Source organism: Lissotriton vulgaris, chromosome 2_1 (assembly GCF_964263255.1).
Source record: "Lissotriton vulgaris chromosome 2_1, aLisVul1.2, whole genome shotgun sequence".
In the NCBI taxonomy this organism is placed as follows: domain Eukaryota; kingdom Metazoa; phylum Chordata; class Amphibia; order Caudata; family Salamandridae; genus Lissotriton; species Lissotriton vulgaris.
This window is the reverse complement of record NC_141687.1, coordinates 1,682,090,201-1,682,114,918: the sequence shown is the minus strand read 5'-3', so window position 1 is coordinate 1,682,114,918 and position 24,718 is coordinate 1,682,090,201. Positions and strand designations below refer to the sequence as shown.

General features: G+C 47.6%; 1 protein-coding gene across 1 annotated transcript in view; it reads left to right on the top strand.

Annotated features, from left to right (window-relative positions):
• Positions 1-24,718, top strand: part of LOC147733087 (uromodulin-like) — a 341,372-nt gene that overhangs the window by 279,864 nt on the left and 36,790 nt on the right. Inside the window, exon 10 of the mRNA XM_086958926.1 lies at positions 1,842-1,920. Within this exon, the coding sequence (XP_086815052.1) occupies positions 1,842-1,920 (79 nt within the window). The remainder of the gene's footprint in view (positions 1-1,841; positions 1,921-24,718) is intronic.

Sequence of the window (24,718 nt, the reverse complement as noted above, 5' to 3'; positions counted from 1 at the left end):
CGCCAGATACACAGCTTAGCGCAATGGTGCTAGGGTGTGTGCCTGAGTCTAGCATAGATTTTGTACAGGAAATGTAGCCTTCCTGTACAATAAACTATGCCTAGACAAGTTCAAACACTGTTTCTACTTTGTATGTGTGCTGTACCGTGCAACAAGCATGCAAAGTCGGACCATAGAGAAATGAAAACATTTCTCTGTTTGACTCCTGCTTTTCAGCAGTGTTAATTTTTGGCACTAAACCCTTTCTATCAATCATAGTGGATTGGGTTTAGTGTCAAAAAGCATGGATGTTTGAATGGGAACTCCCATGTACCATGTACCACCCATGTACCACCCATGTGACAACCCAATGATGCAAAGCAGCATTTCGCTCTGCTTTGTATTACTTAATCATACAAACAAACACTAATACCAATTGGTTTTTAAAGCTCAAAACAGGTTTAGCATTGGGTTTGCCTTGGAAAAAATAATAATGGGCGGAAAATCCGTTCCGCTCGCGGATTTTGCGGATTTTCGGTAAATTCGCAAATCCGAGAGATTCGCTAATTTCCCGCAAAATCCGTGAGCGGAACGGATTGGGTCAAAAGTTCAAGCTGACTTGTAACTACTTTAGAATGGCATCGGCAAGCTGCCAAAGCCTCTAAAATAGTTGCAAAAGTCAGCTTCAACATGAAGCACTAATAGATAAAGTAAAGCAGGTGCTAGAGTTGAATCTCAAATTCAGTTACACAATCATTAATCACCCCAAACTTGGGATGATTAATGACTATGTAACTTAATTTGACCTTCAACTCAAGCACCTGCTTTACTTTATCTATTAGTGCTTCCTGTTGAAGCTGACTTATGGCTAAGGGCAGAAGGGCACAAAGTGGGACAGAGGGCATGAGTTAGGCAGAGGGCAGAAGGGCACAGAATCCAGTGGGGCAGAGGGCAAAAGGGCACAAACAAGAGTGGGGCAGAGGGCCGAAAGGCACAAAAACAAGTGGTACAGAGGGCAGAAGAGCAGTGATGAACCAGGCAAAAAAGAACCAGCGAATACGCAAAGCGCCCCGCGAATACGCAAAGTTCCACGCGAACACCCGAGAACACGCAAAAATAAAAAATCCGCAAATTCGCACGAATTCGCGAATTTTGCGGATTGCGAATTCGCAAATCCGCAAATTCGCGGATTGCAAATTCGCAAAATTCGCAGATTGCAAATTCGCAAAATTCGCCCCTACTTAGAAAAAAATTATCCCAACCTGACGCTAAACCTTTGAGAATCTGTGCTACGTTCCGAAACTAAGACTTCCGAGGTAATTGAGTGCCTGCTAATGTTACAAACTGCACAGTATTGTAGATTGAATAATTAATTAATAATTATCTCTTCAAATCTTTACAATATTATGGCAAAGAATAGATTGAGGGCCCAACTGTGAGAAAGATACTACATTAGAATTGCCCAGGTGTGGTGTGTGCGTCCTTAAGTGTGTGCATGTATACCAGAAAGGGGGACGTCTGCATTGTGTACTTGGGCCTTGTCACTGAGGGCAGCCAAAGCTCTAGTGCTACCTCCAAACTACTGTTACTCTACTGCTAGGTCTTACCCTATACGAGGCAGCTTTGTATTTGGTACAATTGTATAGATTGCCACTTCCGTTTAATTCTAAATGTATCTATTTCTAATTCACATTAAGGTGAATTGTCCAACATGTATACAACTGCACTTATCCCAATGATGTATCATACAATGGCTGTGACTCGAGGTGGCAAACCTCCACTGCTGCATTGCAGATTGCGTCTGTGCTGCAATAGTGATTTTGTGTTGCTTTTAATCTCATTGCATATGTGATTTGTTCTAGAATTGTGGTGCGTCACGCAGAAGGCGAGAGGCCAGCCAGGAATCGCATGCTGTGATATCCACATACTTCCATATCGCAGGTACGGAGAAGGGCAGTGCCCTCCAATCACTTTCCTGGTGGAAAGGAACTTTATCTCCTTCTCTCGCCTCATCTGTCACTTGCTCTCTCTCACTTTAAGTTCCCTTTTTTCCCTTGTTCTGTCATGCTTTCAGTCCGTTCCACTATAATAAACAAACCCCTCTCACTTCTCGCAGTCTGCCACTGTTCTACGCTGCTGCTGCTTATCTCCCCCTCTTTTTCCCTCACATGCTTCATGCCACTTACCTACCCGCTTCTGTCTCATGCTGTCTTCCAATTGTCACCATCCCTGTTATTCTCATCCCTGTCTTTATGGCCGCGATACCCGCCACCCCCTCTCAACACACTCCCCAAGGATGGGAAACCGGAAACAGTTCTTGAACTTTTGGAAGGCGGGAAGGGTGTTACCCTTCCCGGCCGTATTTATTAAAATATGAAACAAAATTAAAACATAAAAATAACAGTTTCATATTATGTACAATTTCATTACCACATTGCGATGTTTGGCTAACCTTAACATATTCTCTAATACAAAGGTTCTCCTAGCCGAACTAACATCCTACAAAACATTAACTTGAATTTTGAAATTGTACATCCTAACGTTTAAGGGCCAACGGCAAGGTCGTAACCGGTGTCAAGATCCCTAAACCCGAAAATCCCCCTCACTTGTGAGGGGCGACCGCACAGAGGTGTACCTCAAGTGCAACTACCAATTTCCCTTGACTTGACGGGGGCCCCAATAAACTCGACGCCACTTAAAGGTCGTTCGAGGACTCGTGTGAGGTATCTAGAAGGTAGCGTAGACCCCCTCCCAAACCCCACACAACTTACCACATCTGCCGTCGCAGATATCCTGGCCCCGGGAAATTCCCCAGGAGGGGGCTGTAGCCCCTCCTACCCAGGAAGGGGCCTTGACCGCCTTTTCCTTTCCTTTCGGCGTCCCATCCTTAGAAGGGACCGCCTACCCGTTGAGGGGCCAATGGCCACCTCCCTCGAGCGCTCCCATCCGTAATGGGTGACGCCCACTCATAGGGATCTACTAATTAGTGCTCACCGATCATGACCTTACCGCCACAGGCCGGATAGTTGACCGGCTATCCGGACCCCCCACACACTCCTACCTAAAGGTCATGTCTTAAAGTCCCCAGCCAAGCTATCAGGTCGCCTATGAGTAACTCGTTCCCCACCCGGGACAAATGAATACCATCACCCAAATACATACTGTCCCCTTTAATACAACCATGCGAAATAGAATGCAGTGTACTTGAACGGAACAATCGACTCACTTTATTATTAATCTTCCTTACTGAATGATTCAGAGCAGAAACTGAAAGAGCCCCCCGCCACACTTTTCGCGGTATCATATGGGACCATGCGATTGTGCACCCTGGAACTCTTCTCGCTAACCAACTTACAGTGGAAAGCATTGCCTCAAGAAGTAGTCGTCTACCAGTGGACACCAAATCGTTGCCCCCAAGATGTACTATGACTACAGACGGCGGTGACCTCGTCCGCCCTAACAAACCCTCAAAAAATGATTGAAACTAGTCAATACAGAGCCCGCCCTTTCCGTAGAAGGACACACTGTACCCGTATTCCCCAGCCACGTGAATCATGTCACCTGCTTTGAATACGTCCGCGGCCCGCCTCACGTATGAGTGGCCCACGACCCACACCTCCTTTTTCACAGCCGGTGATGTCTGACCGCTGACCCGGTGTTGGGTCGACTGCCCAGTCCGCCCCGCCTCGTAGGCTTGCGCAACTGAAAACCAAAGAAAAACAAGAAGCGTGAGTACATCATTACAGCTTCACAACATGTGCAACCGCACATACCTTTTATAACAGTTCGAGGACCAACGCCCCACACGTTTAACTTGTTCGACATTCAGACCCCTGGCTGTAGCCTCTGTAGCAGCCCCTATCCGAAAGGAATGGGTCCCAAACTCGCCGGGGTTCAAGCCCGCAGCGGAGATTGACATCGCAAGCACCCGCTGAAACTGAAACCTCGTCAGTGGGGTGGTGTCAGCGTGTCGCAACAATGTCCCCCCCCATGATGCCACCCTTTGTGCTAAATATTCTTCTACGCAACTTACCGGGCACATGGAGGACCCGGGAATCCTTTGTATGATTATGCAGTCCCCCATCGCACCCTGGTCGGTCTTGGACCTGACAAACGAGATGGACATTGTCTCCCCTCTGACCTGAACGTGCTCTTGGCACAGTCCCCCGGTCACATCCCGCTTGTTCCTCGCCACTAGTTCGCTTACCCGCATAGCCCCATGGAATGCCAGCGCAAAAGCGGCTCGGAATAACACTGTTTCATACTGGGATGAACACGTTGAAGGGAGTACAGATAACAACAGGGCCAGCCTATCCAGACCTATCGGGCGCCTTACATCTATTCTGCGACCCTCAAGGCGTTGCCACCCACGTAGCGCTTTTTGTACCACGAAAGACGCTGTCGGGTCCTGGATCCCATAAGCCCTAGCCACGAAGGATATGGCTGCCCGATGCCTCTGGGCAGTAGCCACAGATTTGCCTGCCTGATGTAAAGACAGCAGGAAATTTACTACCCACTCCTCCTGGCCCCAAAGCTCCCCTCCAGCAGTCCCCAAAAAGGCCAAATAGGAACGGAACGCCCCTTCATATGCCTTCCTCGTCCTGGGTGCTAAACTCTCTCCCACGAGGTTTCGTAGTTCGGGGCACCGAGAGACCAGAGAGCTTCGGGAAAGGGCGCCGCCATCGGGCCCGCTGTGGGCAGAAAACCCCAGAAGGCCTGCATACGGAAACGAGAAAGCGCATCAGCCGCTTGGTTCATCACCCCCGGCACATGTCTTGCCTTAAATAGGACATTCAATTGCATACACAACAAGACAATTTCTTTCAGCAGCCTCAGGATCCATTTGCATCATGCCGCCTGGCTATTGATACACTCAACCACGGTCATGTTATCAGACCAGAATATTACAGAGTGATCTCTAAACCCCTCAGGCCAAGTTTTCAGGGCCACCAGAATGGGGAACAGTTCAAGAAAAGCAATGTTACTCGTCAACCCATCCTCATGCCACCATGACGGCCATTTTTAAGCCGACCATTGTGTGCCAAAGATGGCACCAAAACCAATGCTCCCTGCCGAATCTGTCCACAGCCCGAGCTCCTCGGAGGACACCGCCGGTTTGTTCCAGACAACTCGACCATTGAAATCCACCAGAAATGCCAACCAAATGCGCATGTCCTGGCGCACCTCGGCCGAGAGCCTCGTGCGATGGTGACCCTCCTTCAGGCCGACCATGGCCTGAGCGATCGAGCGGGAAAAGGGGCGGGCCATCGGTATTACTCTCAGGGCAAAATTCAGCTGTCCCACCAATTGTTGTAATTGCTGCAACTTAACCTTGGACTGACTAATACACGTCTCCAGGGATGCCCTGAACCTAAGCACTTTTTCTCTTGGTAAACGAAAACAACCCTCCTTCGAGTCGAGCTCGATCCCCAGAAACTCGAGGCAAGTCGAAGGACCCACCGTCTTACCGGGTGCCAATGGCACACCAAAATGGTTCATTAAGACACAAAATTCATTCAAAGCCTGACCACATTCCGGATCCCCGGCTGCCCCTAGAAACAAAAAGTCATCGAGATAATGCATAACCTGATGAAACCCCGTCTTCCTTGTGAAGACCCATTGCAGGAAACAACTGAACTGCTCGAAATAGGAACAAGATATAGAGCAACCCATTGGCATACATCTATCCATGTAATAGTGTCCCTGAAACATGAAACCAAGAAGACGCTGATCGTCTGGATGTACCGGGAGCAACCGGAACGCTGACTCGATATCAGATTTCGCCATCAGCGCACCGGGCCCTAGGCGATTCAAAATGGCTACGGCCTCATCGAAAGATGCATACCGTACTGAACACACTGCCGGGTCTATCGCATCGTTTACGGAAAGACCACATGGGGCTGATAAATTATGTATCAGCCGAAACTCACCCGGGTCCTTCTTGGGGACCACCCCTAAGGGGGAACAAACAAAGTTAGCAACCGGTGGCACACTAAACGGACCGGCGACTCGACCTCGAGCCACCTCTTTCCCAATCTTCTCCTGTACCACGGCCGTGTGCTGCAAGACTGATATTTGGTTTTTACATTTCGCTAAACCCTGAAACTCCCCCACTGGGATGCGGAAACCATATGAAAACCCGTTCCGCAACACCCCAGCGGAAGCGTGGTCCGGGTATTCGCTGAGCCAAGGAATCATTGCCATGGTATCAATCGGAGTAGGTAAAGGCGCCCCTCGGACTATTTCAGACCTGTTTGGCGCCTCCTCTACCCCCATTATCACCCGTTTTGGCTCTGCACATGGACTCAGGATGGGACGCTTGCCCACACCCGCTACATTCGTGCCTGAATTTGCATGACCCCTGGGGCCTCGTACATTTACCCCTGTTAAAGTTCCAACAACTCCCTTTTTTACCTGTGGTGCCGTTCGGCCGGGACTGGTATTCGTTACTCGCGCCTGATCGAAAGGAGGTCCCAGAATATTGGCGGGAGGACTCCCCCACACTACTCCCTACTAATGGCAAATCCAACATACCAGTATCCGCCATTTTTGACCATGACACAGAATCGTAACAATCCCAAGTTAAGTTTTTATCATGTTCTTTCGCTTTCCTGAAAATATTATCGTAACAGAACCATTGATTGCCCCCATGTGACACGGAATACCCCATGATACGTGACTGATAAATCGGCAATTCAGACAGTAACTCGGGCCTACGTTCGCCCAGGATGGATGTAAAGATCCCCCACGCCTTGCCCCAATTGCCAATGTTCTCATTTACCTTGAAGGCGGCCATCTTTGCGCGCCAAACACTCGGATGCATGAGCTCTTTTTGGCTCTTAACATATTCCATCTCATAATGATCGGTAAGTAACGAGAAGATGTTTACATACTCATCTGCCCATATCTTCTCCTTAATAGCTAGAGGGACATGTTGACCCAACTTTTCCCTTCTTGACGGGGCAGACTCATCCCTCGCAAACGGCAATGGCCGCTTACCTGAACCGGAAGCTGTATCAGCGGCTGAGCCTACCCCAGGTGGCTTTCCTCCTGCCGCGGCCGGCGTGATAACTGGCGATGCTGCCTTCGCCGCCTCCCTTGTTTCACGCAGTTGCTTCATCAAAACCCGTGCGTCATCAGCAGTGGCGCCCTCGTTATTTTTACCCAACCACGCTGCTAATTGTGCTGCCAGCTCGGGCGGCATATCCTCCCCGGACACGGGGGTGACCATCACGGGAATCGGATTCCCCTCCGTCGGCACCGGAGTTGGCTCTTCGAGTGGGGCAGAGGGAACCGGGATGTCCCCTCCAGCTGCTCCCCTTCTGGGCCTCTTGCCTTTTCCTCCCGGAGCTGCTCCAGCCAACGGACGTTTCGGTCCCTCTTCCCCGTCTTTCTCCGCCATTCTCTTCTTTAAGTCGGTCACCTCTTTCATAAGAACACGCAGCATCTGGTCGGTAGTCATTCGCTTTCCAACTTTCTTAGGCATTCCCGAACAGAATATCTGTAAAACAAACAAGAAATATTAAAACGTTTAAAATTGGCTCTTCGTTCCGTCTCGAGCTCACGTACAGCGAGGGGGTGCAGCTTCAGAGCACAGGAACAAGAGGATGCGTTCTTGGCTTGTTGCTCCTTTTATCCGTCTTCAGGGCGGGCGTAAACCCGCCCCTGCCTGCCCTTAGGGCGTGGCCAGCCGCGTCAGTGTCTAGGCCAGCCCACTCGAGGGCGGGAAACAGCGCGCCCCGGCTACGCCGCTTCGGGCATACCAGCCGAGGCTCGCCTCCCGCCCAAAAATGGCTTCCCGGGGGGCTCGTGGTACTCGGCCATACGTTCGGGGGGACCGAATGGTCGCCCCTTTCCATTGTATTTTGTCTGTGACCTTTTCTCGTGCCAGGATTTTTCACTGTCTCTATCCTCTCTCCATCGTTCTCGTTCTTGACGTCTGTCCTTATTGTCATCCCATCCTATGCCCCGCTATCGCTTTATCTCTCCTGCTAACTCTAGCCTTCCCTTGACTCGTACTCTTAATTGAGGGTCTCTTTCTTTCATCTTCCTGTTCCATAATAGCCCCATTCTACTCTGTTCTTCCTTAGCCTGATATTCTCATCCCTCGTGCCGTTTCCCATTTTGTCTCTCTTGCTGTCATTTCCTTCCTGCTGGATGTCACTTTTCTAAACATTTTGTGTTGTCATCTCGTGCAATGAATTCACTGTTCTCTCTCTTTCGATTGCTCTATGCGTCTCTTGCTGCACCTGACTACTACTTTAATCCTTTCTTTTAATTATTTTGCTTTCTGCTGTTCTCACTTCTCTCTCCTAGGTTTTTTTCTTTTTCATACTTTACATTTTGCAACCCATGTGTTGATGTTCCTATTATTCGGTTTAATGATACTCACTGTATTAACCTCACAAAATGAAAGGATTAGTGGTCCCTGCCAAGATTCAATCTCCTGAAATATACATAGACTGTGGGTATGGCTTGCACAGAGGAGTACATGGCTGCTTAGCCATGCGCTCCTACATCCAAGCTACGCAGCACAGATTTTTTTCTGTTAAATAATTTTTATTGCTGTAATAATGCAAGTACCAGAGTTACAATTGAACATACATTTTAACGCCATGAGATTCGGCATTACAGGTTTCACTTCTCTGGAATAAACAGAGGTTCCTGATGTCGCAATGCATGATGGCATAGCCTCCGGAGTTTAACTGAAGACAAACTTTCCTACAGGCAGGTTTTCTCAAAAACTTCACTTTCCACTGACAAACACATGCCCTAAAAATGGCGGGCAGTGGCCCTTAGAACGGCACTGAATTAGGAGCAAAGCTCCACACAAACCTTTGGGTGTCCATGTGAGTGCCTGCAACCTACAAGACCCGCAACAGGTAATATTTTGACTATTACAGTGCCTCATCAACCTCAGCTTTGTCTACTTTGCTGATAACTTGAGAAAAGAGCTCTGCCTGACCCTAACAAGGTGCCCAAACAGACATTGTGCTTGCTTCTATGAAAACCATCTATCCTGGGGCCTCTAAGCTTCAAAAGCCTCACATCTCCTACTGGGTGACTTGATTCAAGTTAATGCAAGGAGCGGCTTCCAGTTCAGCTTTTTGTCTGCCTACATCACCAATAGGAATACTGGTATGGAGTAACCTGCCACCTGGACAGCAGTGATGGTAGGGAGGAAATATAGACGACAAAGCCTATTAATAGAAGGAAGTCCTGCAGCTAAAATAATAGCCTGCGTACAGTTAGACATTACAAGGAGCTTATGCCTAGAAAGGTTTCAGCTAACCACCTTACTTCACCCAAAGCTGGCTGGCTCACTGGCTCCTCCTAGAGGGGTTAGAGACAGAGAATCATAGGTTTTTGGTGCATCCTGTCATAAATTACACTCCACCATCGCAACCTTGTGGGCAAGCGCACTAAGATATCCTACACAGCGTAATCCTTCAACAGATAAGAACCGCATACTGCTTTTGCACTATACTTAATGCACCACTATTTATCAACACAACCCCCTGAATTTAAGAGGTAAAAAGCAGCATTTCACCTTCCAGCCAAGAAAAAAAGCAGCACCTAAGACAAGATCTTATAGCTCCGTTAAATACACAGCCAATGCCAACATTAGACACAGTGTTGGGCATAACCGCCACCTGAGTCGTCCAAGATGGCAGATAAAGAATCTAAATCTCACTTGAAGCCCTCAAAAGTAGAGCCACCCTTACCAGACTCTCCTATCAAAAATAAAAGTAACATCAACAGCACAACAAATATGATATTGAAAAAACTAGCAGAAGTCAATGCCCTGGCAAAATCTACAAAGTAAATTACAGATTAAATGCAACTGGAGATGACAGCCAGAAGGGCTGAGTTAAATGCTATAAATTAACACTATAGCAGAGGCAGAACATAACATGAGCACTGTGCAAGAAATGACCTCCAGAGTAACTAAGGATCTACAAGCACTACAATCATGGTTGAAAGCCATATCTGAACTGGAAGACTAAAACAGATGAGCTAACCTAAGAATATTTGGAATTCTTGAAGGCACTGAGGAATTGTCAGGCTCCTGCATAGAATTCATTGTAAACTGGCGTCTGCAAGTTACTTGACTGAAATTCTCGAAGAAACAAAAACTGGAAAGAGCTCACAGGCTTCCACATTCAAACTACTTCACAGAAATTTGGCGAGGCCAATAGTATTTAAACCACTCTGATTTTAACATGCTCAGACAATATTGGCCTATATGTGCAAGAACAACCACATCAACTGAAATGGTCACAAAATCCATGTATCGCTAGGCTGCTTCAAATTCACTGCTGACAACAGAAAGGGATTCTTAGCTCTTCAAGACCATCTAAGAGTCCTGATATTTTCCTTTGCAGGTCTGGTGAGATTCAAAGTAATGGTGATGAGCAAGTTCCACACTTTTGAGGACCCCAAAGACTTGTTGGATTTCCTAGATGGAATTCTCCCGCTCTACCTCCAGCAATTGAAAACATTACGTACACCAATGGACATCTAAAGAAATGCCCTTACCCCTGAACCTACACAGTGAACCCTACCATTGTAACTGTTAGATGAGTATATTAATTGGGGCTGCTTCTAACCTTCGTCTAGCTTTATATTCACCAGAGCATTCTGGTGAAGCTTCCGTGTGTCGATAATACACCAGCCAGGTTATTTGGGATTTAACTTAACATCTGGATTGAGCTCCCACCCTTAGTTGTGGGCATTATATAGATTTGGTAATTAAATTGCTGTGCCTGTTTTTGTTTCCTCTTATGACAGTAGACTGATGTCATGAGTACCATTAACTATTCTTTGTTCATGCTCTTATCCAGGGCCGGACTGGGAACTGAAATCGGCCCTGGCAAACTGCTCAGCCAGCCCGCCCTCGGGTGAGGGGGAGTGCAGCCGAGCAGTTTGCGAGGGCCGGTTTTGCCGATTTTGTTACAGGGGGCCGATATTGCCGACCCCTGTAACAAAAACGGCCCCCCAGGGGTCCAAAACCAGCCCCCACCCTAGCGACCCACCGGGGAAATGCCCGGTGCCCGCTATGGCCAGTCCAGCCCTGCTCTTATCACACATACAAACTGTACATGTCTGCTGTATCTGGAATTCTCCTTTTGGTGTTACAACTAAATTCATGTAGTGTTGTTCTTATAATTGTATACTGATTCTCCCGTAGAGGCGAAACTTGAAACCTGTTACATCTTAGTTATGACTATGCTACCTTCTCCATTTTGCTGCGGGACAGATGCTCTTTTCTGTCCCTCCCTCTATGTTGATGTTTATGAGGGTGGGCAGGGGGCTAAAAGGGTTTCTTTTCTTTTCTTTTGTATTTTATCCATCCTTTTGAGTCTTTTACCAGATTGTTGGTACTTTTTTTCTCCAAGCACTTTGACATGCTTGGAAGGCTGTCCTGAAATCGAGAATGTACATTTTACTCTGGCTCCAAACAAATTGATGTCTAGTTTCTTCCTTCACTCTCAGAGACATCTTACTCCACTTTCATTCACAGCTGTCTTCACATACAGAGGTTTACTAGATACCTCCATCAGGCAAAGAGATGTATATCTGGCCAAACATCTTCAATCAATCAATGAATCAAGGAATCAATCAATCAATCAATCAATCAATCACATTATTTGTAAAGCGCACTATATACCTGTGAGGGTCTCAAGGTCTTGGGGGTGAGGGGGTGCTGCTACTGCTCGAAGAGCCAGGTCCTGAGAAGCCTTCTGAATGTGAGCAGGTCTTGGGTCTGCAGTAGGTGGGTGGGGAGGGTGTTCCAGGTCTTGGTGGTGAGGAAAGAGAATGATCTGCCGCTGGAGGTCGCTCATTGGATGCGGGGGACCGCGGCGAGGGCAAGGCCGGTGGAGCGGAGCTGGCGGTTGGGGGTGTAGAAGGTGAGTCGTCTGTTGAGGTGTGCTGGTCCGGTGTTGTGGAGTACATTGTGTGCATGGGTGAGTAGTTTGAAGGTGATCCTCTGGCTGACGGGGAGCCAGTGCAGGTGTCTAAGAAGTGGGATGATGTGACTGTGGTGGGGGATGTTGAGAATCAGATGTGCCGAGGCATTCTGGATACGTTGAAGCCGCTTCAAGAGTTTGGCTGGGATTCCTGCGTAGAATGCATTACCGCAGTCCAACCTGCTACTGACGAGGGCCTGGTAGACCATTCTTCTCGTTTCGGTGGGGATCCACTTGTAGATCCAGTGGAGCATGTGGAGGGTGTTGAAGCTGGAGGAGGAGACGCGTTGATCTGCTTAGTCATGGAGAGGGTGAAGTTGATGATGATTCCTAGGTTCCGTGCGTGGTCGGTAGGTGTTGGTGCTGTTCCTAGTGTTGTCGGCCACCATGTGTCATCCCAGGCTGAGGGGGTGGATCCAAGGACGAGGACCTCGGTCTTGTCCGAGATCAGCTTCAGTCGGCTGTTCCTCATTCATTCTGTGATGGCCGTCATTCCTACATGGATGTTGGTCTTTGCGGTCTGAGGGTTGTTGGTGAGGGAGAGGATCAGCTGGGTGTCGTCAGTGTAGGAGATGATGTTGAGGTCATTTTGACAGGCGTCGTGGGTGAGAGGGGCAGTGTAGATGTTGAACACAGTCGGGCTGAGGGATGAGCCCTGGGGAACGCTACAGATGATGTCGGTGGCTTTGGAGCGGAAGGGGTGGAGGCGAATGCTCTGTGATCTGCCTGAGAGGAAGGAAGTGGTCCAGTCCAGGTCCTTCTCTTGAATCCGGTTTCGTGGAGGCTTATTTGTAGTGTGCGGTGGCAGACCATGTCAAAGGCGGCTGATAGGTCTAGGAGGATGAGGGCTGCTGTTTCTCCATTGTCTAGCAGGGTCCTGATGTCGTCGGTGGTGGCGATGAGATCGGTCTCGGTGCTGTGGTTGCTTCGGAACCCAGATTGGGACGGGTCTAGGATGTTTTTCTCCTCGAGGTAGTGGGTCAGTTGTCTGTTGACGATTTTCTCTATGACCTTCGCAGGGAGCAGGTAGATGGGACGGAAGTTCTTGAGCTCCTTGGGGTCAGCCTTGGGCTTCTTGAGCAGGGCGTTGATCTCGGCATGCTTCCAGCTTTACAGGAAGGTTGCTGTCTCAAAGGAGATGTTGATCACTTTCCGGAGTTGGGGTGTGATGGCTGTGTCGGCTTTGTTGAAGATGTGGTGTGGGCATTGGTCTGACAGTGATCCTGAGTGGATGGAGTTCATGATCATGCGGGTGTCATAATCGCTGATGTTGGTCCAGGAGAGCAGACGGTTGGTGAGGGTGGTGGTCGTGGGGGGATGGAAACTGTTGTTGTCGGGGTGGTCTTGACTTTGAAGCTGTCGTGGATGTCGGCGATCTTGCGGTGGAAGAAGGTTGCCAGCGAGTTGCACAGGTCTTGGGAAGGTGGGATGTCGTTGGTGTTGGAGAGTTACTTCACGATGTTGAAGAGCTCCTTGCTGTTGTGTGCGTTGTTGTCTAGGCAGTCTTTGAATGAGGATCTTTTGGCTGATCTTATGAGGTGGTGGTGTCTGCGGGTGGCGGTCTTGTGGGTCGTGTAGCTGTCCGGTGTTCGTTCGCGGAGCCATTTCTTCTCCAGTTTCAGGAATGCTTGTTTGGAGGCCAGGAGTTCTTTGGTGAACCAGTTGGCTTTCTTGCTGGTGCGGTGGTTGGAGGGTTTCTTGAGCGGGGCGAGTCGTCGATCCATTGACTGACGTTGCGTGTGGCGGTGTCGGGGTCACATCTTGTCTGATATCTTGTGTCAGAATACCTAGTTCTCGTACCCTACATCATAACTCCCATTGGAATGACTAGCCCCACACATTTCAGAGAGCCTCAATATTGTCTCCTTGAATGTCAAAGGACTAACCCATCCAGTAAAGAGATGACAAATAATGGACCACATCTTTAAAAGTAAAGGTGACATCATTCTACTCCAGGAAATGAGAATTTGAGAATCACACACAAGGAAGACAATACCTTTAAAAACAATTGGATCTCCAAAGTGAGCTGCTGCCCTGCAGTACACAAAAAAATATGGTCATCATGTTAATCTCCAAAAAATAAAATATCAGACTTGAATCATTCACCACTAACACAAAGGGCAGAAGGATTATCACCACTCTAAGCAAAGGCAACTAATTTGTCCACATAGTCAATATATATATGGCCCTAATATTGATGTTGCCTTCTTTTATTATCTCAGATAATAGAGGACATCTACACTCCAATAACCTCATCACTGTAGGAGATGATTTTAACCTGCAACTTGATACAATCCTTGATTGTCAGTCCTGGTGTAAAAACAATCCTCCTAAAGTCCACAAGATTCTACAGAAAATTAGCACCAAATATAATCTTAAGGACATCTGGAGACCTGAACACCCAGACTCCAGATACAGCACCTTTCGTTCAGCCCCACATAACTCCTAAACCAGAATAGAGTATGTCCTCATCTCTGGAAACTACATGCACAATAGATCAGACCATTCCTGTATTAATGCATTTCTTGCTGGCACGAACCTCAAACCCAAACTAAGCTATAGCACTTTAACAGAGACAATTTTTGTAACCCAGAACATACAAAAAAAATCAAATAAATGATCTCAAACTATATCCTAGACAACCTCACCCGAGATATACATATAAATACATTATGGGAACTCTCAAAGAAACATTAAGAGACACACTAATTGATATGAAAGCAAAAATTAATAAAATGAATAATGCGTTCTTATTTAAACTGAAGATAAAATAAAACGACTGGAGTCACTACACATGAAAGAACTAGCTGCAGATACCCTCTCCCTCCTCACAAGCAAGAAATATGAATACAACAACATTTTAAGTGAAAAAGCTGGTTTCTGGATCAACAAATTTAAAGGCCTTAAACTCTGTGGGGCATATTGTCAAGGAACTATTGCCAAGTTATCAGCACTTTATCGCAGCCAAAGTTGCGATACATTTATATCCCCATTCACAACCTGGGGCAAACAGCCCATCTCACCAGTTTACCTGCGATAGCAGCTGCAAAAAACATCACCACAGATGACCCCGGGAACTATCACTAATGAGATGCAGAGTAGGCGTTCCCGTTTCAAAAGCGGCAACAACGCCACTTCGCAACATTCTCAACGATCAGCTATATCAGTGATATGAACACAAAACATGCGATAAGGCGTGTTAGCAGCAGAAAATTAACACCTGCTCTGACCTGGTGTAAAGTCGGATGACAGCCTGCACCAGAAAAGAGAGCCCAGCTCAGAGGCACACCTGAAGGGGCAACAGATGCCATGGAGGCACTGATCATACAGGTCGGACACCCAAGAGGGCCACAACACGCACCGCCACCAACCCCAGGACCACCCCCCCGGACCCTCACCGCACTTCTCGCACGGACCAACACTGAGGCACCGGAGACAAAGACAGTGAAAACGCCTCAACCTCACAGATCCAACACCAGAGAATGTCATTTCCCACTACAGGCTCAAAGGGACAACCTCCACATCTTAACCACCTTTGCCCACAGGCTGACGGTACCAACAGTGAACAACCAACATCCCACCTCAGACAAAGCTGCTGGCCATGCTGCACGTGTTGGCCTCTCGTACCCTCCAACCAACATACCCCTGAGTCGGAAGAGTCTCACAGCCATCCCAATACAAGTTCCTCACAATGGTTGTGGATGACATCACCAGCTTGGTACCCCACTATCTATACTTCCCCAACACTGGACAGGAACAGCTGGAGACCAAGCAAGGCGTCTATGCCATAGCTGGCTTCCCACACGTGTTGAGGGCAATTGACCTTATACATGTCCTACTTGTTCCCCCTGGCAACACTGCACACAATAACCGCAACTGATAGTACACGTATCCCATAAATATGCAGGCAATAGTGTACCACCGGGGAATCTCCACCAACGTCGACTCCAACCACCCAGGCAGTGTGCATGATTCCTACATCTTCCCACAGTCCATCATCAACCAGCACTTCCAGAATGGCACCTAAGGAAATGCACTACTCATTGGCAAGTACCAAATGAAAACACCACACACCTCAACTCCAAAATCATGCAACCCACTACACTGGGAATGCACATGTTACAAATCCACATACAACATGCCCACCCACCAGACACAACAACACAGCTTACTGTAGGAACCTGAGCCAGCCATGTACATAAGCCATAAACAGCATGGCACCAGAGCCACACGATAGCAGAGTGTGGGAAGAGATAGGGACCAGGCAAGTGACCCATGAATGACAATGTACACAATAAATGTAGCTTGTTACGTCCCCTCCGTAAGCATGAGCGGAGTGGAATAGGGGTGTGAATAAAAAGCATGTAACTCTGGGCGTGGTTCTCTTCCGAAATGCCCAACGTGGCGCCTCTCACCCCACCACGAGGCCAACGCCATCGCCTTGAGTGGTGTTGCCTGCGATCCTGTGCACCTACTGCACCCCGGTTTGCTGGTCCCCGGACCAGTCTTGCCAGCACCGGCACACCCAGACCTCACTGCTCATCTGCCAACACCAGCGTGTGTCAAAAAGGGCCCACCACGTGCCAGTGCAAGCTCCAAGCCTGAGGCCCGCGACCTTGGCAGCCTTCTCCGACCATCAAGGCCTATGGGACACAGGCCCGCAGTACTCCTTTCTCGTTGACGTACTCCACCGGTAGACACAGCGGACAAGTAGGTCACACATTTGGAACTTAGCCTGATTACACAATGGCCAAGGACATATTTCATGGCAGAGTTTATATCACTATACTCCCTTCAATCAGGTGTCACCAACTCTACGTATATCATTACAACCCCACGTGTCTGTGGTCCTTTGCAGACCACTGGTTTCAGCCTACACTGTGGTCCAGTAGATCACACATTTGGAACTGAGTCTTGATTTCCCAATTGCAGAAGTCATATCATTGCAGGCACGGAGAGGCGTAAGAGGAAGATGTGTTACAGTCTGGAGTAAAAAAGGATCATTGTTATGGAGGTGATCGAACACTACCAACAACTGCTTTGGTGTCACTAACTCTGTGTATCGCAAGCCAACGACACGTGGCTGTGGGCCACTGCTGGCCGCTGTCTCCGGCCCACACTGTGTTTGCGTAGGTCACACATTAGGAACTGAGCTTTGATTTATTTATAAATGACTTGATATCATTGTACATGCCTCATCACAGACTGCATCCCCTGTGCCACTAAGTCCGTTTCCCGACATCCATGGACACACTCTGGTTGAACGTAGGTGGCGTCAGAGTCTATGGACTAAGGGTTGTCTTCATTCACATGTAGCTGATCCCAACTTTGTGGCAATACCGAGGCAGTTGCATTCCACCCGTCCATTTGATGCTTCAGGATGGCTCCTGCCCTCTGCATGCCCTGGAGGACACCTTCCACTGTACTCTGCAACCCTCTGCCACAATCACCTTTGACATTGACGAGGACCCGCTCAGTGCGTATGGCCCTACCTCAGTGCACCAGAAGTCACTGTCCTGTGGCAGTGTGCCTGTGCCGGCCGCAGTGCATCCTGGGCCACTGACTTTGTGCAGCTCTCGTCAGGGACCCTGTCTGATGAGATATTGGATGGCCTCTGGGTCGGTGACCTTGGGGTCATCAACGCCATGTGTCTTTGGCCCTGCACTGTCCGCTGCCTCAGGCCTCAACTGCGGTCCACCAGGACTCACACATCAAATCTAGTCCTGACCGGCCTCAACGTTGCATCACCTTAGGAGGCACACGCCACCACCGCCAGGACCACCTCCTAACGCCAACAGCCAGAGTTGAAACAGTGGTACTGGCAGACTAACAGAGTTGCTCACACTTGTTGTGGATGCCATCATCTGCCTAATACCCTGCTCAGTACTCCAGGTGCGAATAACTCAGTGCAACCCCACCCAATGGACCGCTACTGATTGAGTTTTGTGCTGCGGAGAGGTTACGCAGCAATGTCACCTCAGGCAGTGTGTGACACCTGGGACGATGATGAGGAAGATGATGCAGGTGTAACACACCCCACTGCAGCTGCATCTGGAATATCCTGAAGGAACAGAATCCTGGACAATTTCTTCACATGAGCATACTCAGCTCTAGTACCCCAACCTCAGTGCACTGCAACTCATGGACACTTCTGTTTGCATATTGGGTGACCTCTGTACTTGTTCCGGCTACCACCATGATGCTCCGCAGTTGCCTCTGTAATGCTGGTGTTTCTGTTTCAGTTTTAATAGTTTTCACTGTTGTAGTTGTTGTCGGTACCAACCACTCCATGAGGGCTGGCTTACACTCAACCCTTTTGTACCGCTTTTGGCCCCCATAAGTGTGGCAGGGTATGCTCAGACGTGAGTCCCTTGCTCACTTTGCCACTGGAATCAAGCAAGCCGGGCTGAAACCGGTCCTCGGAAGCTTGTTTCCGGTCCAGGCAAGACATGGCTTGGCAGTTCGGTTTGGACTGTTCCCATGAGGCACAGGGTCAGACCAATTTGCATATAGCCATGTCTGAACTGGGGTGGCAGAGTGGGCTAAAGAACGGTGATGGATTAAACCCATATCTTTTGACTGGGTGTGAGTGTTTGATTGATTCAGATGCTCCGTCCATCACCACCCCCGTTTGTACCGCTTACACTCAACCCACACACATCTAGCACAGGCGTCACTGTACATGTGGCCCTGCCAATAAAGGGGCCGGGCGTAGGTACCTGTAGCCAGTTCCACAAACTATCTGCGTGTGTCCTTATGGTCATAATGTATGCATGAGGGCCCGGGCCCTACAACATTACATTGTGCTGTGTACAGCGGACGCAAACATGTCACCGCAGGCGGAGGGTTATATCTTGGACTTTTACCTTTGTCGTCACCCACTGAATACGTAGGAGGAGTGGACTGGGCCGTCTAGCATGGGTATGTGAATGAAAATTGCGTGCCTCTGGGCATGGTTCAGCAATGGAAATGTGCAGATGCATGAGTCTCTGTTGCAGTGTGCGTCTCTTTTGTGAGGTATAGGTGGTCCCTGAAGGGAATGAGACACCCACATATGTGATCTAGTTCTTCTTCCATGGGTTTCCTACCCCATCCACACCTGTTCGGCCACCTCCTTTTGGCATTCTGACACCTGGCATTCGAATGGAATGTGTGGCACGGTGAAGTGTTGGGAGCCAGCAGTGCTGGTTGGTGCTTCCTGCTCTATGGTCTGTGCAGGGGCTGTAGATTCCTCTATGTAGCTTACCTGCCCTGGTCCTGAGGGTGGGTTGCCTGGGATGTGCATGAGCGGTTGTTGGGCGTCTGTGTCTAAGGTGTGATGGTCCTCTCCAGCATCACTGATGAGTTTTCTGGTCTGCTCTGCTGGAGGTGATGTTTGTCCATCTGCAATGTGAAGTGGAGATGCATGTTGACATTGTGTTGACATGTATGTTGGTGCATTGTTCTTGTTTACATGCAGACTGTATTGCAATGTACATTGTGACTGTTTGGGAGGTGCTGGATTTTGATGCAGGACAGTGGACATTTGGAATACATGATGGATGTGAGGTTGTACGCATACATTTCCATCTCGCAGTTTCCTGCTCTGTTAGATGTGGTTGGCCTGTTTCTGTGCATGAGCGGAGCCAGTTGTGTCCTCTATTCCACAGTGTCGGGGTTGCACATTGTACCACATTGTCATCAATGTGGATGTGCTGTTATTGCTATGTGTGTGTGCTGCTGTGTGACACAGGGATCGTGGACATGATCCAGGGTCATTGTGGGTATGCAGTGTGCTACACATCGGTGTGCATGTGTGCCATTGTGCCCATTTCCCCCCTGGCCCCCAGTCCCTGGTCATTACTCACCCTCCTGATGTTGTGTCAGGTCCTATAGAGCTGTGTCCGGACTCCCAACTCCTTGCACCGTCTCCACATTGATGACTGTGGACTCCGTTTCCTCCAGCTCCTCCGGTGGCGCCGGACTCCACCTCCTGTTGCTTTCACTGCCTTCCTGTTGGCAGCCGGTTTGTGCTTTGTTTAGTTTTTCACATCATGCAAGTGCCTCCTGGCCTCCTCCACTGTCCTCCAACTCCGACTGCATTCACGTTAGTATAATTGTAGGTCAGTTTATGGTTTTCCTGCGGACTGCACCCCGTCTTCCTCTCCCTCTTCTCCTTGGCCTTCCCTGACCCTGTTGTTCCTTGCTGGTGATCTGTGGGGCTTGTGGGGTTCGTGTTGACATCTATACTTGGTCAGGGTGCATCTGTGGTGCTACGTGGTTTCTTTTTGTTTCACTTTGTTTTTGTTCTGATTTTATGGTGCCTTTTCCCGCTGGACCTGTGGGGATTGCAGACCTGTCGCTGGTTTTCACAGTTTTTTTTATCGCAATTGGCCCCGTTACAACTATTTTGCGTTCGTGTTTTGCAATTTTGCTGCATCGCGTTGAGTTTATTGCGGACATTTGTTATTTTCCCGCGATAGACTGCGATAAGGAGAGTCGCGTTAAGGTAATTTGGCGGAGTTATCACACGTTCTTGATGATATCCCCCTGTGAGTCCAATAGAGCAGGTAAAATACTTCCTCATATCTCAAGCACAAGCAGACCCCCCCCCAAAAGAAACACTATCAAGGGCAATAAAAATACAGCCCATACTGCTCTCTAGACGATCCTAGAAATATTTTGACAATTCTACGAGGACCTATACTCAGATGATAAGCAGATAACGCCTGATCAATGGTCAAACTACCTGAATAAACTGCAACCGTCTCGCTTATCAGAGGAAAACAAGCTGACCCAGTCCAAACCAATATCCCTAGAAGAGATTAGCAAAGCTATTGGCACTCTTATAGAAAATAAAGCGTTTGTCCCCGACAGCTTTAGGACCGCTTTTTATAAAACCTGTGCTTTAGCAATCCAAACGATCCTATTAGATCTATTTAATTATTTCACAACATCTGGTACTATTAGGGGCATTTCAACAGAAGCTTACATTGTTGTGATCCCTAAAGAGGGAAGGACTTTCTGAAAAACTATAGACCCATATCGCTGATAAATGTGGACTTCAAACTGTATGCGAAAATACTTGCCAAGCACTGTAACCTCTTTTTCCCTCAACTAATAAGTAATTCACAAGTTGATTTCTTAAAGAAATGCATGTTTAATGACAATATCTGCCTCCTTTGTCATGTCCTAGACAGGGCAAAATTGTCCACATTGTCCTCAGTAGCAACAACACTTAATGATGAGAAAGAGTTCAATAGAGTATCACCTTTCTTGGGGAATCCCCCAAAGCGTTTAACTTGGGAGACTGTTTCATAAAAATTACCATGGCCCTATAAAGTAATCTGAGTGCCTGTATATGCACCAGTGGCATCCTATTGCAAACCTTGAAAATGGTACTAGGCACGAGTGCCCACTTTTGCCCTCCCTTTTCCTAATGGTGCTAGAGCCACTCCTTCTGGACATTAAAAACTATGATAAAATAACAGAAATCAACTTTGATAGTAATGTGGTGAAACTTTCTGCTAATGGAGATGATATCTTAACTTTTACAGAAAAACCCAGTACAATCGTAATTGCCCACATGGAAACAATTGAATTGTATTCAGAAGTTTCTGACTACAAATTGAACAGAGTCAAATCAACAGTCAAGTCACAGAATCCCCTTGGTACAAAAGATCTTCAAGAAGACACAGGTTTGACCTGGCAACCCCACTACCTCAAATACATAGGCATTGAGTTTGGCTTGGACTCAACAGACACTATCAATCACAATGAAACAACTTCAAAAACGACTCACCGTCTTGAAAGTTGGACACCCAGATTTATCACCTGGTGGGGCTGCATTGAAACTATAAAAAGGATAATAACAGCAATGACTAAATACCTAATCAATATACTACCTCTAACCCGCTCTGACATCTTTCACCATAATCTAGACAAACTAATCACAAACTTTATATGGCCGGGTAAAAAAACTAGAATAGCTCTGAAAAATCTCTGTCTTCCGACTGCTCTAGGAGAGGGAAACCTCGCCAACTTCCGAGATTACCAGACATCCTTCTTGCCCAAACAATACATACACTGGTTCTCCACGTCAGACAATTACAACCCACATGCCTAGAAGTAGAAAGAGCCATCTTGTAAAACTAGATCCTATAGTGCTTCTCATTACCAATGACAAGCACCTCACCACTTCCAAATACTCACTCAAAATCTCTAAGAACGCCCTACTAACCATTGACAAGAAACTACTCTCACAAATTAAATTTATCAATTTACCCTCTCTCTGGCACAGCTCGAAAATCACACATGAAGGTCAAACATTACACTGGGACTCCTGGGTAAGAAAAGCATCTACTTTTTTACATATTAAGGCTCTACCACCTCCCCTTCATCAGTCTCAAAACTGCAATCATAATATCATTTGGAGAACTGGGAATTTTATAATTTTCTCAAACTTAAGACATCCATCACCAAATTTTAACAACAAGAAGACATCCCACCCATCACTCTACAGTAATCTCAACAAAATATGTCATTACTTCTCCAAATTCTATAAATGTTCACATCCTGAAGAATCAAACAGGAAAAGAATGGTAAATTGGGACAATCATTGCTCTCACCCTGTACCTGAGACCTAGTGGAACAGTAAATGGAAGTCAGTCCCTTCACATAATATGTTACCATCATCATCTCAGATTATATTCTTGCTAATGCCCGTAGCCTATTGGACCCCTTCCTACCTCTACAATATGAATAGCTTAGACAGCCCCACATGCTGGAACTGCAAGGAAGAACTTGGTGACCTTGCTCAAATACTCTTCCACTGGAAATCAGTAGGACAGTTTTGGGATAATATCTTGCCCCTTCATTTCCAATCTTTTAACATACAACCAAAGAGGGAATTTGCTTATCTTTTTAACGGCTTCCTTAACCCTGACATTCAAAATATCACTGATCATATTCAATCCCTTGGTAACAACTGCAGTTAAAACAATCACCTCAAACTGGAAAGACACACACAAAGCATCTTTTACGGCAAGGCTAAACTGAGTATCACATATCAGAGGTGCAGATAACATTGCTCTCTTTTTTGATTGATTAAGTCTTTATTTTGATCATACTGATCATAAAAGACAAGAAATAGATAATATCACCCAAAAAGTACATACATAATCACCAATACTTAACAATAACAATTTTTGACAGTTGGTAATACATGATAAAAACAAACAAGTTTGTATTTAGTTAAAGGAGTACTTATACCATTTTTTTAAAGTTCAAAATCAGTACTGGTCATTGAAAGTGGTTAAGGGAAATTGCCTTTCATTACATCTAGATTCTAAAACCATTTAACTACAAGCTGTTAGAGCTCTAATGGTAACCCTAGGTCTTCAATATGGCCCAGAGTTTGTTTCTCGGGACCGTATCGAAAGCAGCTTTGAGGTCTACAAAGGTGGCATCGATAATGCCGCCAGCTAGTAGTGCAACACACCAATAGATTAAAACAAAGTAAAAACTTGGTCGATTGTACTTGTGAGGGCCGAAAAGCCTGTCTGAAATGGGGAAAGTAGGTTATTCTCTGCTATCCAAATCTGGATTCTGTTCAGCACTGGCCTGGCCATAATCTTTTGGGAGGAGTCAATTAGACTGATAGGCCTATAATTGCTAGGGCTAGAACGATCCCCCGTTTTATAAATAGGTAGTATTTCAGCTCTTCGCCAAGAGTCGGGAATGGGAGCTCCGCTGGCTATCAAGTTGGCAAGAAATAGGATATACTGGAGCCAATTGTTCTTATCAGATAGAAACAAGTCCACCGGAATTCAACTGGGGCCGGGGGCCCTACCCATTGGCGCTGAGTTCATGGTGTTTACCACTTCACTTATATTAAATGTTACTATTGAATCTATGCTCGGTTCTTGAAAGGGAGATGCATTCTCTCCAACTGCAAATTGGTTCTCAAAGAAGGAGACCCACTGATAGGGCGCTGTGTGGTTTGGAGGTGTTGCCTTGTCCTACTCTACCCCACTTTACCAACTCCCAAAATGATTGCATATTTCTCATTTTGCCAGCCTGTAAAATTTCTAGCCACCGTAAATCATCCCATTCCTTTTTTGCTACTGTTTGCATGGATTTATACGTTTTACTTGCTGTTTTGATCTTGCCCATATCTTTGATTTTAAATGCCTGGGATAGTTGCTTGTATTCTTCCTTACAGGCCTTGTTGTAGCAATGGTCATGTTTCGGTGAGGGTCTCTTTGAAATATTGAGAGGCTTGACAAATAAGTACCTAATCTTTTCAAACATGGCCTCGTGGATTTGGGTAATATTAAAGTTAATTTCTCCCGGGGACACTGCTTTGGACATTATTGCCACGTCAAGCCCTAAACGGAGGAAACTAGCGCCAGCAACGAGTCAGAGCGGCTCACCTTGCCTCATCTTGTCTTCACCCGGCATCCGACCACTTCTCGGCGCACCCGCTTTGCGGGTGCCCCTTCGCCTGCCTGAGGAGGGAGACACACCACCAGCTGCGAGCGAGGAGCGTAGAGGCAGTAAGGAGGTAAGCGGCTTGGGCGTGTGGCTGCAGCGGGGCTGCGAGCGTGCAGGGACTTCAATTCCCAGAAGTCCCTGCTAGACCGACGGAGAGCTTCCGGTCCGCTCTCCCTGCTGGGCCGCCCCCCGCCCTCCTGAGGCCTCATAACACCAGCCCACTCCCGCAGCGCGGGACGCAGCCCGGGCTAAGACTGGGCAAAGACAGGGCCGTTTTAGGCCGTTAGAGACCG